The following is a 16,333-nucleotide window of genomic DNA, read 5'->3' as shown; positions in this document are numbered from 1 at the left end:
CAGGTCTCAGCGTCAACTCTACCGCCCCTGTCACGCAAGGAGCTCCGTCGCCTGGGGTACAGATGGTTCTGTGGAACCCGCCCCCAGCAGGCCAGAGCTGGAAGTTTCCTGTGGGGCAACCAGACCTCAGCTGCTGTCTTCCTCCCCACCCAGAGTCCTCCCCCAACCCAGGAGTAGGTGTGGAGTGCAAGGTATCTGTGCCTGAGGCTCCGTCTTGGGCCGCTCAGGCCATTGGAGGGGTGTGTGTGTGTAGAGGGTTGTACCAGACTCCCACAGCCACTCCGCTTCTTCTCTGAACTGGTTCAATCTGGGATTTGAACAAAGGATCCCGTGGAGCGGGTGTGTTCCTTTCCTCGCCAGGCAGGGACGGCCAGGGAGGTGGCCCCAGCTGACTTTCCAGGACAGGGCACCGCGCCCAACCCTCATCCCGTGGCCTTCTTTCCTGGCTTTAGAAAGATTTCTGAGCACAATATTCCGGGCAGCTCCTCTCAGACCATGCCATTGAATTATGGTTTCAAGCACAGAGGTACTTTCCTCTGCATGGGAAATCCCTCTCCTCTCCCTTCTTTGCTGACATCCATGTGTCTGGGGTGTCCATGGCTGGCGCTGACCCCACTCCTGGCTCCCCAGCAGCACGTCAACAAGCTACGGTCTAGGCTGTGCAAGCAGAGGACTTCTCAGGAGGCCACCCGTGTCCTGCTGGCCCGGGGCTGCCGGGGCTCCTCCTCAATGGACATTGGGGCGGGTGGGACACAAGGGATGGTTAAGAGTGTAGGGTTTGTGCGCCGGCCTCTTCCTATTCTGTGACCTGGCAAACTACCTCACCCCTTTAACCTTCCACTTTGACAGCAGTAAAATAGAGATTCCACGAGTCCTTACGCATTTCACAGGAGGACTGATGTAAGAAATAGAGAAGATAATGCATTCAGGAGCAGAGCCCAACGCAGTGGCCCTGGCGCCATCCCTGAGCTGGCCTGTGTGTGGGAAACGCACGCCCTAGCCTGGAAGGCCCCGGGGCCCCAGTGCTGAGGGTCTTTGTGGTCCTCTCTAGCCCAGAGCCCTGGGAGCCCAAGAGTGACAGCAGGGAGCGAAGGGAACCAAGCAAAGCCCCTTTCCCTTCTCCTTCGCCTTCCTTTACCTGGCTGGCGCTCAACAGGCAGTGCTCAGAGAGGCCTGGGCAACCTCCTGGCTTGGGCTGTTCTCTGACCTTCTGATGCAACATAGGGCAGCACACCCCTCCCTCCAGCGATCACCCCTCCCTGGAGACATCCAGTGGCCGACCCCTTGGCCCTCGGCATCCATCCTCAGATGGCAGCACCTAATGCTTTGCCTGAGTCTCCAGGGGTGGGGATGTTTAGGACCCCAAAAGGGAATTCAATCCTCTTTGGCTGGGAGGGGGAGGCAGGGCCATGCCTGTGCATGCTTCTCAGTCACAAGGAGGGCTCTCCAGCTGAAAGAATGGATGGAGCCCCCCGTATTGGGGAGGCTGGGGTAGGGACAGGGCTGGGGTCACAGGGACAGGTGGAGGGGCTTTGGCATTGCTAAGGAAATGTGTGGTGATTTTTGTTTTCAATGAAAGGATCTATAGAAGTTATACTAATCACCTCTTTGGGTTCTGATGGCATCCTGTAGAGTCCAGGTGTGTACAATACTGGGTGCTCAAAGAGCAGCACCTCTAGGGGGAGCAGGGCATCCCAGGCAGCCCAAGCCTGTACGAGCCCCTGGGGGCGGGGAGCCAGGCAGAGTGGTGGGAAAGTGGCGGGAGCGTGCAGAAGGCTAAACCTCACCTCTTGGGACGTCTCCCGAGCCCCCCGCAGCCTGACCTCCACCCCTCCAGGTCAGCTCCCTCAACTCCTCTTACCTCCTCCCACATCCAGGAGCTCCTGGGTGTCCCTTTCTCCGGCCCCCACATGCTCAGATTCCTTCCTGTCACAGAACCACGGTGCTGTCCTTCCGACTCCACGTGTCTGGGCAGGCAGCACTGCCATTAGCTGACGAATGAGTCTCTCCCCCATGAGAACAGGGCCATGTCTGCTCCCCAAGGCCTAACACTCACATCTGAGGAATGGATGGATGAACGATCGTATTGGATGCCGTGTTAACGGCTGTCTTTCCCCAGACCGGAAGCCACACCAGGGAGGGGCTGTCTGCCGCGCCACTGCTCTATTCCCGGCAGCACCATCTTTGGGTATTTGGTCCCCTAAGTGAAATGAGTTCTCAGTCAGCCTTGGCAGTGATGTGGGGGAAGGCGGGGCGTCCCAGTCTCCAGGAAAGGGGGCTGCCTGTGGGAAAGACACTAAAAAAAGGCTCTCAGCTACACTGATCCTGAGCAGCTCCAGACAGCGTGATAAGAATAAGGATACTTAATGCTGTGCCGAGTGCTTTACAAGAATCATGTCCCTTCATCCTCGCGACTGACCTATGAAGCTGATGCTATGGTCGTCCCTAGACCATCCCTCAGGGCTTCCCGCCTAGCTGCTTCTGGTGGAATTTCCGTGGAAGGCACGTCACAGCCCCAAGAAATAGAAACCCAACCCTGTGAAATACCCAAGCCAGCACACAGTTCCCATCCACAGCGGCATATGTTTCTTTGGTTTTATTATTACAGACACACCATGTCTCTACCACAACCGGGGGAAGCCTGAGCTCTGGGTACTCTACCTACCCTCTCTTTTCTACCTGGACAGGTCACACAGAAGGGTCCAAGCCACATGTGGGTGCAAGAAATGTTTGACAGAGCAGTTCAACTCATAGCTTATAAGGATGCCATTTCTACTTCTCCAACTGTGAAAGAGCTCTACAGAAACAGTGCCACGACACCCCCATGATGCTGGATTGCTTGATTCATGTTTTGTGAGCTTCAGAAACTTTGGCTCCCTTTTCCAGAGTAAGTAGCATAGGCAGGAAGTTCCACATTTGGGACAGGTCCTTCCTGGAACTGAATGTCAGGCAGTGACATCCAGGTCTCTGCATGCAATGGGGCTAACAGTGTCGTTTAGGGGGCAAAAATTAAAGTCTCTCTCTCTCCCTCCTCCCCCCACCCTCCCAAGGCTCAGATCTCATTACGGTGTACATTATGGCCCAGGTACATTGAAGTGTGATATTTGGTTTCTAAGACATTCAGTCTCTTTGGCAAACTGAGAGAAACTGGTGGGGAGCTGCTGAAATGCATTCCTCCTGCGGTCCTTCGCACTAATGCTTCATCCTCTCTAATAACCGCTGGTAGACAGGGGCTGAAAGAGAGAGATGTGAAAGGTGAAAAAGGGGCAGGCTTCCCATGTCTGTCTAGGATACTGTCAGAATCACGAGCACGAGGGCCAAGCAGCCTTCTTCTGCCATCCTCTCCTGCACAGAGCAGGTGCTTTCTGGCTTGTGAAACTTCGTATCTTACTCAGCAATGTTCTGAACCGGGATTTTCTACGTCTACCAGCTTGGGGCCACGACCTCATCATGGGCTCCTGCCAAGCCCCTGTGCAATATTCCCAGGTTCTCAAACCTAAAAACTCGTATCAACCCTAAAAAGGTTGGCACTCTTATTATCTCCATCTTAGGTAGAAGGAAACTAGGTGTTCTGTGTCTGACCCCAAAAGCCATGTTTTATTGCACCATGATGTTCTTAGCTATAGACAGCAGATGGCAGGTTTGGGCCTGCTTGGGGGTAAGACCCAAACACGTCTACAAGGACTTCAAACCCAGACCACACTTACCTAGTTTCACAGAGCTCTGGGTAGCCTGAAAGAAAACACAAGGTGTCAAGTTGTCCAGTGGATGTAATAGCTACACCTGCTCATGGCAGTGGCTTTGCCCATTGCCATCCTTGCTCAGAAAAAATGGTGGGGATGGGGGCTTCCCTGGTGGCGCAGTGGTTGAGAATCTGCCTGTCAATGCAGGGGACACGGGTTCGAGCCCTGGTCTGGGAGGATCCCACATGCCACGGAGCGACTAGGCCCGTGAGCCACAACTGCTGAGCCTGCGCGTCTGGAGCCTGTGCTCCGCAACAAGAGAGGCTGCGATAGTGAGAAGCCCGCGCACTGCAATGAAGAGTGGCCCCCGCTCGCCACAACTAGAGAAAGCCCTCGCACAGAAACGAAGACCCGACACAGCAAAAATAAATTAATTAATTAATAAACTCCTACCCCCAACATCTTCTTAAAAAAAAAAAAAATGGTGGGAATGAGGAAGAGGAAGGGGAATGTGGAACTGCTGGGCCCCGGGGAGCCACTCAGTCAGTCGTGGCAGCCCCAAGTGATGATGCGCTAGCCCCAACCAAGGGACTCTGAGGCGGACATTCCTGGGATGCCCCGAAGTCAGGCTTCCCCCCAGACTATCCGCTGCAGCTTGCGGAGCTGGGACCGCACAGGGGGTGGCTCTCAGGAATAGGAACTCTGGGCCAAGAACCCTCCTCAAGGGGCGCGAAGGAGAGCCCTATGTCCAAAAGTAAAGGGACGTATTCCAGCTCCATACCTCTGGGTTAAAGACTACCTCCAGCAGGCTCTTCTGTGGGAATGCAAACCTTCTGTAACATGACCCGTATTCCCAAGGGGCTCCACCTGACCTGAAGGGAGCCTGAGTGGACCCCCCCGGGCCCTGGGCAAGCTGGGGAACGGGAGGAAAAGCACAGAAATTCCGAGAGGTTCTGAGAGGGAGGTGGCGCTGAGGCAAGGAAGGGAGGTGCCCCACACAGACAGGGCCCTGGATCCGGCACCCACACCTCTGCCCAGCAGGGCCCCAGCACTGGCCATGGCGGGCTGCATCACAGAAAACAGAAGAGTAACTCGGAGCCCAGGCTCAGGGCAGGCCAGTCCGCTGTAAGGAAAATTCAAGATGGAGTGCCCTTCTCGGTCAGCTGGATTCCAGAGCTGTGTCCGTTCTCACCAGCTACGGCTTCCCCATGCACTGAGGCTCAGAGGCCTCGCTTGGAAGGCCTCGGCTGTCGCCCACAAAGGAAGCCGGGGCTGCCTGGGTTCTTTTCTCCAAACTCCACACGGGCCAGGGCTAAGGATGCCCCATGGGAGTGGAGAGAAATTACGGGAGAGCCCTGGGAGGACAGCCAAGGAAGACAGGAGCCCAAGCACAGGACCCAAGGCTGTTCAGGGCAGGAGCCAGCGTAGGCAGGCATCTTACCCTGGAGAACGCGGATGCCTGTCTGAAGATTTCAAGTGCAGAGTCTGCGAGCTCGTCCCCCCGTTCCTGAGGTCTGTTGGCTGCAGATAAAAAGAAAGGCAGCTTCAATGAGAGAGAAATGATTAGCGTGTCATTCATAACCACCAGGACTGAGGGGACACTGCTGGGTTTTCTGGCTCACATTCTCAGAGGAAGTCTTCCTTTATAACTTTCCATAACTCGTGGTGGAATTTGGCCCGTGGGGAGAGAGCTCAAAGAAAGGTGAATGCACAGGTTGAGGAGAGAGGCTAGGCTCCAGTGCAGCTTTGCTGGAGGTGAAGAGAGCTCACCCAGGGCGGGATGCTGCAGGAGGGGTGCTCTGACCCACGTTCACAGCGTTCACATGTAACAAACAACTGGGCTCTGTTCGAACAGGGCTAGGACAGCCGGGCAGTTCAGCAAAGAGAAATCTGTCCTTGAGGTGCTGGGTGTAGTGCCTTTGAACCAAGAGTTCCTAAGTTACTTTTCAACCAGACCCAGCAATGCCGTCCACAGATGCTCAGTCCACACATCCCACATCATTCTCATCTTTGCTTACAGCAGGGTTTCTATCGAGCACCAACGGCTGTGTGTCGAGAAGGGCCAGCAGCAGGATGAGCGGGGACATGGTTCTTTAGGGCCTTACCCGGAGGCTGCAGGACACTGGAGATGGCGTGGACCACGCCATTGGTGGCCATGATGTCAACTTCAGTAACAGGTTCCTTATTGACATTCACCATGTTGTTTTTCTGGGAGAAAAAGAGACAGCAATTGTTGAACACCAAGCACGTTTCCCTTATCCATTCTTAACCCCAGCAAATGTTTACTGAGCACTTCTGGATGCCAGACCCTGTGCTAAGTGCTGGGGACACTCTGGTGACTGGAACAGACCCTGTCAGCTACAGACCCTCGGTCTGGGAGACTCAATTTCATCCTTGTGTGGACCCAGCGTGTTGCAATTTACAAAGTGCTCTTTTGTGTGATTCCCTTATCCTCACAGCAGCGCGTGGTGAGGAGGTCGATATTATGGCCTCCTTTAAGCTGAGCAGGTGGGACAGCTGGGAACAGAAGCCAGGCGTCCAGCTCTGGGTGAAGGGCTCTTTCCACTTTTCCTCCATGCCTGGCTTCAGAGTTTCTCACAGGGTAAATCTGTCTCAGGCTTTCCTGAACGACCCAAGGGGGAAGGGGGAACTGGAGCCTGAGACCGACAGGACCCTGACATCCCAGACTAGGAGCTGGGAGATTCTCAGGTGACCTGCAGAAGTCAAACAAGTCATGCCATCCCTGCCTGCCTTCCCGTGCTCCCGGGAGAAGCTGGTGAGCACAGGGATGGCTGGAGGCCAGGAGAGAGGCGCAGGGAGCAGAAGCTGAGCCAGCCACATGCTGCAAGGGTGGTCCCTCCACGGGGTGTCAGTGGCCTTGGCTGGTACAGCCAGGGAGGCCACAGGCAGCTTCGCAGAGCTGGGCTGCCTATCTGTTCCCTCTCTTCAAGGTAGGGCCCCTCGGAGGGAGCTCCAAAGTGGAATGTGCAGAGTAAGGGAAGGTTCACAGAACAAGTGTCAGAAGAAAAAGCCTCCTGGGTTGATCTGGTTCATGGTACAGCTCAGTGAACCCCTGGACTTGGGGGGGACAGAGTGGGAAGGGGACTGGGAATTGACCTTTCAAGACTTGTAAGTAACTATCATTTCCTTAAGGAAAGGAAGATTTAATAGCTTCTCCCAGATGCCAATCAGATGTTTTATTCCCCTGAAGATCTGGAAGTTCTTATTCCGGTCTAACCACAATCTCCCTTGATTTCCCTGAAGACTCTTTTTCTTCTCCTTTCCTTTTTTTTTTTTTGTGGTACGCGGGCCTCTCACTGTTGTGGCCTCTCCCTCTGTGCTCCGGACGCGCAGGCTCAGCGGCCATGGCTCACGGGCCTAACCGCTCTGCGGCATGTGGGATCCTCCCGGACCGGGGCACGAACCCGTGTCCCCTGCATCGGCAGGCAGACTCTCAACCACTGCGCCACCAAGGAAGCCCCTTCTTTTTTCTTTTCTTTCCTTTTTTCTTCTCTTTTCTTTCAAAATACACTCAGAGATTCAAGATGCTTCTTAAACACAGAGTGTGTGTCTAATGCCATCCCAGGGATGAGATGTGCCCTAAATCCCAGCGGTAGGGCACGGCCAGCCTTTCAATTGTTCAACGTACTCACCGAGCTGACTTCCAACTTGTCGCCTTGGAGAGACTTCAGCCGCACCAGGGCCCCGATGCCTCCGCTAACCAGGATTTCATCGCCAACGTGGTATTTCAGGATGTTGGCAAGCTCCTTGGCGTTGCCTGCAGGTTTGTGGGAAAAGAAAGCAGAGTTAATCCTAAGGCTGGTAACGGGTGTGGTCAGAGAGGGCCCAAAGGAGAAGATGGAAGCAGTCACCCCCGAGGGGAAGACCCCCTGCCCAGGTAATAGGCACTTATTGAGCACCTACTGTGTGCTCAGCCCTCCGACCCACCATGTGTGTAATGGTCAGGGGAACAAGGCATATGACCGTGGCCATGACTCTACCTGTGCACTGGATGGGCTGCTAGGTTAAGTACACGCTTCTGTGATGCTGAGAAGGATTTAATCTATACTCTTCTGTGAGTATGACTCTTGTTTCCATGACTAAATATTTGCTTGGAAAGCCAGGGGCCTTTACAGCACTGGCATCTGAGACATTTCATCATCAACGTGGCTCCCAATAGTTATGACACAGTAGTGAAATATTTACACATTCTGCCCACAAATGCATATTTTGAGACGGCTGTTTCCTGAAGGGAGAACTTAAAAGAGTCGACAGCTGCGGTCTGGAGGAGCTATGGAGCCAATGAGGTCAGGGCCGAAGGGGAGATCCCTCCACAGCGTCCCTCCTCGTCACGTCTCAGCATTCCTTCCGGCCCACATCAGCTCCTCCACCCACTGCGGAATGCAGCCAATTATTCATAAAGGTGCACAGGCAGTCCCCAAATTAAGAGTGGGAGGCAACCTTAAGGCTGCCAGCTGCCCTCTCCTCTGCATCGGGGCTGCCCCTGATACTCATGTTACCAGCCAAATGGCTGGGTATCCCCAGGGCTTATGGACGGCTATTTCCAGCAACTTGAAACTGAGAACAGAGGAAGCTTTAAAGTATTTTGGGGAGTTCACTTGGTTATGGACGAATCCACATGAGTGCCACGGGATGGAGCCACCAGGTGCAAAGGGATTTCCAGACGTCCACAGCTTGGAGCTGGCAAGAGTTTCCCTTCCACCGAAATATGGCCTGGAGGTGCTGAGCCCAGCCAGCCCCCAGGAGGGGAGGGGTCTCCTTCTTCTGAGATCTCTAACATCTGGATCACCTCTAACACAGGGGATGGGCTCCGTGCCCCAGGCGTGCTGGGGTCTAATCCTGCCCGCAGGCCTGAGGGAGGGCGTGTAGCGGGAGCTTTGCCCAAGCCCTCCCTCAGCTCCCGCACAGATGAAAATGAAAGGCAAGCCAAGCAGGCTTGGGACACCTAGGGAATATTCCGTTCCTCCTGAACAGAGAGAGAATGGCAAGTTTATGTCCAGGATGAATGTCTCCCCTCTCCTCAGGAACATACGTCAGCACCACAGACACAGGCATTCACTTAGCAATAAGGAAAATTAAACAGGACACAAATTCAGTTCACAGCTCCCCGAGCTTTTTGTTCTGCACTCCAGAGCGGGAAGGGAGGTGCAGACGATTCGGGTCCCAAGGCTCAGCCAGGATCCTTCCTCCTCCTCCTCAGACTCACCCTTCCGCACTGGGTGGATGCGTCGTTCACAGGCACGCGTCAGAGTAAACACCGCAGGCCCATCCTACCTCCGCACCATCATAGCCATTATCCCATTATCGATGGGGGACGTGTGCCCAGCATTGTGGGCAATGCTCATTTAATCCTTATTAACACTCTGAGCAAGGTACTCTTACCACCTCCAGTTTACTACTGGGAAAACCGAGGCCCAGAGAGGTTAAGCAACCTGCAAGAGGTCAGCTGGTAAACGCCAGAGGCAGGGTTTGGTCTGCTTTCGGGTAATCTGGGAGCCCAAGCTCTTCACCACTAGATTGTCTCTCAAACATACTCAACATAATTGCTCAGGGCCTTGAGGAGCTTCTCGGTAAAGCTTTCATCCTGAGGTACGTGTGATGCAGGTAAATGGCTTCACGAGCAGGTTCTCACAGGCCCGCAGGGGAAGCCATGCCTTGTTGATTGGGCTGGTTGTCATCTACCCTCAATTCCCTTCTACTCTCCTCTGGCTTGTTCACTGCCCGGGGAAGCCGACCACCGTCAAGTGCATCATCCAGGCTCCCTCCCCCTCCTGTGGTCAGCCACCAGGTGGCCGCTGAAGGAGGCCAAGGCACCCAGTGGCCTCCCTGTCATGGTTCTGACAGCAGCTGCTTGCGGCTCTAGCCACTGTGCTATGCCCCTCCTCCTAGGGTCTCCCTGGACCGGCCCTCCCCCCACCACCCCCTGCCCCCAGCACCCCCAGGCCTGGAGCGGTAAACACCGGGTACCATCACCCTTTGCTGGTTCCTTTGACCCTGCCCACACCTCTGCAAATAGTCTTGTCATTAAATTCCTTACAGTCAAACCCTTCCTAATGTGCCAACTGTTTCCTGCTGAAACCCTGACCGACACAGTTACTTTAGAGAAGTTGAAAAATGTACTTAGGCTGCTCTTTACCCAAGAGTTTGTTCAGTTCTCCCGGCGGCAAGGCTCGGAAGGCTTCATTGGTGGGGGCGAAGACCGTGTAGGCCCCTTCCCGGTTGAGGGTCTCGGTCAGCCCTGCAGACTGGATGGCGGCTACCAGCATGCTGCGGACACATACACGGAAAAGGTCACCTCCCTCCGTGTGTGTGAGGGGGGGTTGTCACTTGCCCAAATACCGCACCGCTGTGGGGAGGTGGAGCCCAGAGCACTGGCATGCGCACCCCTTGCTGGGTTTCGTACAGACGGGAAACGATTCCGGTCTGCATCTTCTCTCCGTAGATGCTAAGCTCGGGTAAAAGCCAGAAGTCAGTGGCCAGAGGCGGAAGGAGGTAGGGAGAGGTCAGTGCCATGGCTGACCCAGAGACTGACTGAGCCCCAGGGCCCGAGGGATGTGATTCCGGGGAGTGGGGGTGGGGAAGAGGGTGGGTGGTCTCCTAGGCTCTTGGGCAGATGGCTGAATTCAGTGACAGGAAATGCTCGATGTCACAGCACCCAGGGGTGAGTGAGCAAACCAGAAATGGAGAGAGTGAGGCGAGAAAACAAAGGGACACCAGGAGCCTGAGAAGGAAGGAAACTTCAGGGGCAGTAAGCAGACACGACAGAGCGAGACTCACCGCACGCGCAAAGCCAGGTGTGCTCAGCTTCCCTGGGACTTTAAAAGGAGAGCAGGATGTTTCCCTTGCCCTTCAGGAATACAGGGGCAGCCCCCTCCCTGTTCCCACGGGTGTGAGGATCATACTCCCAGAAGCGACCCTTCTTCTCAACCTAAGTTTCCAAGGGGACCCTCGTCCTTTCCGAATCCCCGTCTCAGGAGATCACACGGGCGCACGGCCAGTGTTCACTGGAGCCCCGAGGAAGTGGGGAGCTCGACAGACAGCTGAGGCCACCGTCCTGCCCCAGCACGGCCACTTGCAGAAGCACCGCCCTGGGATGGGGCCGGTTACCTGAAGCGACTGTCTCCCTTCAGCACGTCCATGACGGTGCCCACTGGGGGGGTCAGCACCCGGTCCATGGTGAACAGGGTCCCGTACCTGCCCCTCTTGTCGTGGGCGGCGATGCAGCTGTTCTCAATGCACAGGCTCTGTACAAAAAGAGGGGCAGAGAGAGGCCAGGTTACCCCCAACCCAAAGCAGGGGCCTCCCGATTTGTTCAGGGCACGCCCTGACGGCTTCTTCCGCAGAGATCAGTGAATATATACGGGGCTGCAGCGTCAAGACTAGGATAAAAGCATGTGTTTCCTCCAGGAAAGAAGAAAATAAAACTGGCGTTCCTCAAAGAAAGAAGAGCTATAGAGGCCCCGATAAATGTACCGAGAGGGCCCATCATGGGATTATTACGTGACACGAGAGGGCCGTTGACAATGATCAAATAAAGAGATCGAGTCTCTTCATTTATTTATTTAACAAATGACAACTGTCTTTAGCCAAATGGTGCTGGCTGGTCCCGAGCGAGGGCTATGTTGTGTTGTACTTCCTATTTGATATTCCAGGGTAACTACTGGGTTTGAAGAGAGAGAAGAAACAGGAGAAGAGGGAAGAGAAGCTTCTGGACCAAGGAGGGCTGAGTGTAGCTCCTGCTTATTCAACACTTTTTTTTTTTTTAACACGAATATAGCTTGCATTTCTTGGAGCTGAGACAAAGAAAGAGCACAATTTAGGACCCAGAACTTACATTACGGTAAACAAAAACTCTCAGTTTTTTGCCGCCCAGAGTTTCTAGGATCTGTCCGTGGTACAGATACTTGGAGGCCAGCTGATCTTTAATCATGTGGTTCAGAAGCAAATTCTTCAATCGGGCATCAATTGGAGGGGTTCCATCTGCAAGAGAAGGTGTGGTCAGGTCCAGACAATGCAGCAGAAAGCCCGTCCCTCCTTCCATTTGGAAACAGAAATTGAGAAATCAAGCAAGGCTGCCAATATTCCTTAACATCTGGCATCTTCTGAGAACTAAAAAAAAAAAATGTCTAGATAATCAAGGGTGTTTGGAATTTTGCCCTAAGAGGGAGGGGTAGGCACGGACACAACTTGGCCCTTCTCTGCCTTCCCCATGGCCATGGCTCAGCTGTATCCTCACTCTGACGTCCTGCCTATCACATTGGCAACTGATCCCGCAAATAAAAAGACAAGGGAGTGCTTTGCTCTCCCAACAGATGCACACTCTTGAATTCTGAGGACAAGACTGCCACGTGCATCCTCTGCTCTACCAAATGAAATCGCAGAGCCTCTTCACTTTCTGGTGAAGTCACATCTGCTTCTGGCTGAGCTGGGTGGAAGCACGAATGGTCCACGGGGAGCTGTAAATTGGGGAGGGTGCCGTGGAGGTGACAGCGGTGGGGCAGCTGTCCCCAGAGACAAACGCACAGGGATGCCTTCCCCACGATACCTTTGAAGACAGAATTCATGGGGGCCAGGAGAGTCAATCGCTCAGTTCCAGAGAGATGAGTGCCAAGGCCAGCTTGTCTGAAAAGGTCAACGGCTGTGGAAACATCAGACTCCGCAGCCAACTCAAATAGCGTCTTGGCTATAAGGAAGGAGAACGTGGGTTCAAAAGTTAGAAGTACTGTTTTCATTTATCATTCGTCCATCCCAGAGCATGACATACATCAGCAGGAATGTCATCTCTTGAGTCAACAACCCCTCTAAACACTGCTGGGGCACAGCGGGTTTGTGTCATCAGGGGAATGGTCACCCAGAAAACCTCACCGGTTGGGGAAGTGAGGTGAGGCTCAGTTGGGCAGAGGGCCTCTGTCCCAGCCCTTGGTCAGGGTCCTGTCCAATGCTGGGGAGGAAGAAAGCATTTGTCTGTGTCATGGCTTCTGAAGAGCTGACAATGCCAGTGACCACACCCACAGAAAGTGTTCTTCTGGGTTTGTTTTTTCCTGTGAAATTCCCTCACTCGTTAGCAGTAGAACTGCCTGGAAATCCAGGATGGGGCAAGGATGCTGAAGGGGACCCAAGCCAAAGTCCATTCAGTCCTTTTTCCCTGGGTCAGTGCCCCTGGGATCCTTGCGCATGACTGAGAAGGCAAATGCTCTGAAGTCAGTAGATGCCCTCTGTGCCCAACCAGCGCGGGCAGATCTTCCGAAAGGCTTCCGTGATTGAGTCACTCCCTCCCCAGACACCTCCAATGGCTCTCCCCTGCCCACAAGGTAACGCCTGGACTCCCAAGCCTGCAGCTCTCCAAAATCTGACTGCAACCTGCCAGGTGCCCAGGCTGTCCCTCCTGGAAGGCTGTGAGCTGGGTGCAGACAGGGAAGCGGCTCCCAAGATCCCCAAATTCCCCCAGCCGCGCCACCGTGGACGGCACAGGGGACAGGAGACCTGGCAGGCCCAAGGCCCCCGAGGCCTGGATCACCTGAGTCTGGAATGAGCAGCTCGTCGATGAAGTGGATCACACCGTTGGTGGCCACGACGTCTTTGTTGGAGATGATGGGCTTCCCGTCGATGGTGAGCATGTCCCCGCTGCAGCCCACCTCCAGCGTGGTGCCCTCCAGGGTCTCCAAGGACAGCCCCGCCACGATGGCTTCGGCACACATGGCCGACTTCAGGATGTGGTTGTTTAGCAGGTCTGGGGGCCGAACAGGACACAGGTCAAGTCAGTGCCAGCCAGGCTGACCTGAGGCGCCAGTTCGCCGCCTGCCCTGGCTAGGATTCCATTCTCTCCGAGGCCAATAAGCAGACGAGCCTGGGGTACCACGTGGCCTGGATCCTCCTCTTTCTCTCCTCCTCCTAGCCTCTAAAACTAGTTGGGCTCCGTGCAGTCTACCTGAGTTTGAATCCCAGCTCGGCCACTTGGCAGCTGGGGGACCCTGGGCGAGTCACTGAGCCTCTTTGAGTCTCAACTTCCTCATCAGTCAAGTGGAGATAAGCACAGCATTCATCTCCTAGGGCTGATGTAAGGAGGACATGAAACTCTGAATGTGCGCACCCAGCACAGCGGCTGACAACAGAGTAAACGCCCAGCAAATGCTCGTGATTAGCTTCTCAGTACCTGAACTTCAGGGTGAATTCTCTTATTTGTATCTGAACTTCCCAGATAGGGGGAAAACTCAAATGAGTTTACCTTGGGATTTTTTTTTTTTTATCTACGACCTTTATGAAAATGTAAAGTGTGGTAGAAAAAGATGAAAACTGTAGCAAATGAAAGTTCTGAATTATTTATACATTTTATTTGTTTTTGTTCATTTTACCCCAAGGGTCTACTTAGTCGTCAGAGCCTGTTAGAGGTTGGGGATGGTGATCAGTAAGACATGGTCTCTGCAGCCCCATTCACCCCACCCGTAAATCATAAATAGAATCGTTTAATTACTTGCCCAAGTGCTGCTTTAGGGACAGGGCAGGGGCTGGGGGTGCTGAGGCTGCAGGAGCAGTGGAGGGGACATGCCCCAGCCCCAGCCAGGCAGAGCCGTTCCGGGACTGTCGCTCACCAGGGTCCCTGGGGCCCTTTGTCTTGCGTGCTCACCACGGAGGCGAGTTCCAATGTGTCCTGAGTGTGGGAACCAAAACCGCACTGTCACAGGCAGGAGGAAGCTCTGAGGCCCTGCAGAAGTGCTGAGGGCCTTGAAGGCCAGTGCTGACCCGATTCAGCCGGTGGGGAAGACAAAGGACGGCAAGACCGCGGTGGGAATGAGGCCTTGGGGATTTAGTTTCTCAGGGAAGGAAGCTGAAGGCCGGGGGTGGGGAGGTGGGTGACCTGCCAGGGCCCCTCGGAGGGTGAGCCAGGCCAGGGCTGGAAGCCAGTCTGTGAACGGGCACTTCTCGTCCATCTGCTGACCCGCTAGCAACCAGGAGGCTGTCAGGTGGACCGTGGCCGCCCGCCCTCCGGCCTGCAGTGGCAGCCCCACACACAGCTCCCTCGCTTTGAGAAAACAGCTTAAAGTGGGAAAAGGCAGATGTGCAAAAGGGATACACTTGGGGTGTTTTTTTCACTTTATAATAAGGTGTTCTGATAGCTACAAAGATAAAAATGTGCTCCGTACAAAACATGTTTTAGGGGGAAAACGGTTCTAACTAAACAGCTAAAATGCTGAGAGGCACCCAAGTCTCATCTCCTCGGAAGCCTTCAGGACCCTCAGGCTGCGGGTGCCCACCTCTGCTCTCATCCCCGTGACCTTGGGAGTATCTCTGAGTACTACGCTCAGCGCATCAGATCCCCAGTGACCCGTTTTTAAGCCTGTTACACCAACTAGGTTTAAACTTCCTTGACTGTACCATGCTCACTTTTGCGGCCTGGGTTCCTGGTACCACCATATCTGGACATAAGAGATCCCCATCTGTGCTTTCAGAAATGTGCCCTTTCCCAGCCCTGCATAGCTGGAAGGAGAACGTTTTACATTTATGGGGTGTCTGAAATGCATTAGGCATGTCGAAGGTGGGTTTAAATAGATTCAAAAGAAATGAAGTCATCCCTGGATTATATTTGGGAGGAGGAAGTGTGATTGGAGGGTTGGAGTGCACAGGGGACCTGGGGCCTACTCCCCTTTGAAGGGGACCCAGGGACCCGCAAGCAGCATCTCAGTAGTCCTGGAGTTGGGGAGCTGGGGTGGCAGGGCCTGGCCTCCCCTCCTAATCTCCCTCACATGCCCTCACATGGTCCTTCCCTCTCCTCCAGCAATAATCGATACTCCTCCTAACTTATCAGCTCACTGAGAAGGTTAGGAAGGACTCAGCAATGAAGAGTCAAGAGTTGACTGTTTCGGGTTTTTCATTGTAATTTTGGATTATCCCTGAGGCCCCTGGCCAGACACAGGAAGAGTTCAAGGGTCAACATGATGATTCCATTTCGAGGATGCCAGCACCTGCCACCCCCTCCCCACACCTCCAAGCTACTGCCCACTCTGGCAGCCTCACTCTAGCTTTGATCATTTGGGCCTTGAACTCTTCCAGACTCTGGCCACAGCTTGCTTTGGACCTCCAGCTCCACCTCCCTCCTCAGCCCAGCTGTGTACCTGGAAAAAGGCTGCTGGATTCCTCACCCGCCCCTCTGACCAGCGCTCTGCCGTGGCCTCTGCAGAGATACAGCCAGTTGGGCGCAATGGGACAGGACGGCAGGCAGCGTGTCTATCTTGGACAAGAGCAGGCCTTGGCCTTAGTCTGGCCACTCCAATGAGGCGGCAGCAGAAGCCCAGGGGTGCTCACCTCTCAGGGCCTCTGGGTCCCCCAGGATCCGGTTCAAGGTCTCAGCGGGGATTTTCTCGAAGGCCTCGTTGGTCGGGGCCAAGAGTGTGTACTGGCCGTCACCCTCGAGCAGGGTGTTGAGCCCGGATGCAGCCACGGCAGCCTGTGGGGAGGGGAGAAGATGCAGCGTTCCCTGAAGGCTCTGGGCACACACAGTCTCACCAGTGCTCCTCTGGAGGGATCCAGACTTCTGTAGAAGCCCTGGATGAAAAGATAGGCTGAACCAAGGCTTACATCTTCCCACGGCCTCCAGGAGCCTTGCCAGCCTGAGCTCCGCCCACTCTGACCAC

At 54.5% G+C, this 16,333-nt stretch overlaps 1 protein-coding gene across 1 annotated transcript in view; it reads right to left on the bottom strand.

The window, feature by feature from the left end:
• Window positions 1-2,581: 2,581 nt before the first annotated feature.
• The window catches only part of TGFBI (transforming growth factor beta induced), a 32,455-nt gene continuing 18,703 nt past the window's right edge, over window positions 2,582-16,333 (bottom strand). Inside the window, exons 7-17 of the mRNA XM_067731815.1 lie at window positions 16,005-16,146; window positions 13,222-13,434; window positions 12,250-12,387; window positions 11,539-11,684; window positions 10,812-10,948; window positions 9,841-9,971; window positions 7,337-7,461; window positions 5,789-5,891; window positions 5,125-5,204; window positions 3,708-3,732; window positions 2,582-3,233 (exon numbers count right to left, since the gene is read on the bottom strand). Of these exons, the coding sequence (XP_067587916.1) occupies window positions 3,193-3,233; window positions 3,708-3,732; window positions 5,125-5,204; window positions 5,789-5,891; window positions 7,337-7,461; window positions 9,841-9,971; window positions 10,812-10,948; window positions 11,539-11,684; window positions 12,250-12,387; window positions 13,222-13,434; window positions 16,005-16,146 (1,281 nt within the window). The 3' untranslated portion in view covers window positions 2,582-3,192. The remainder of the gene's footprint in view (window positions 3,234-3,707; window positions 3,733-5,124; window positions 5,205-5,788; window positions 5,892-7,336; window positions 7,462-9,840; window positions 9,972-10,811; window positions 10,949-11,538; window positions 11,685-12,249; window positions 12,388-13,221; window positions 13,435-16,004; window positions 16,147-16,333) is intronic.

The sequence above is a fragment of the Pseudorca crassidens genome, chromosome 3 (assembly GCF_039906515.1).
Source record: "Pseudorca crassidens isolate mPseCra1 chromosome 3, mPseCra1.hap1, whole genome shotgun sequence".
Lineage (NCBI taxonomy): Eukaryota > Metazoa > Chordata > Mammalia > Artiodactyla > Delphinidae > Pseudorca > Pseudorca crassidens.
Note: the sequence above shows the minus strand (reverse complement) of the source record. Positions and strands in the feature narration are given on the sequence as shown.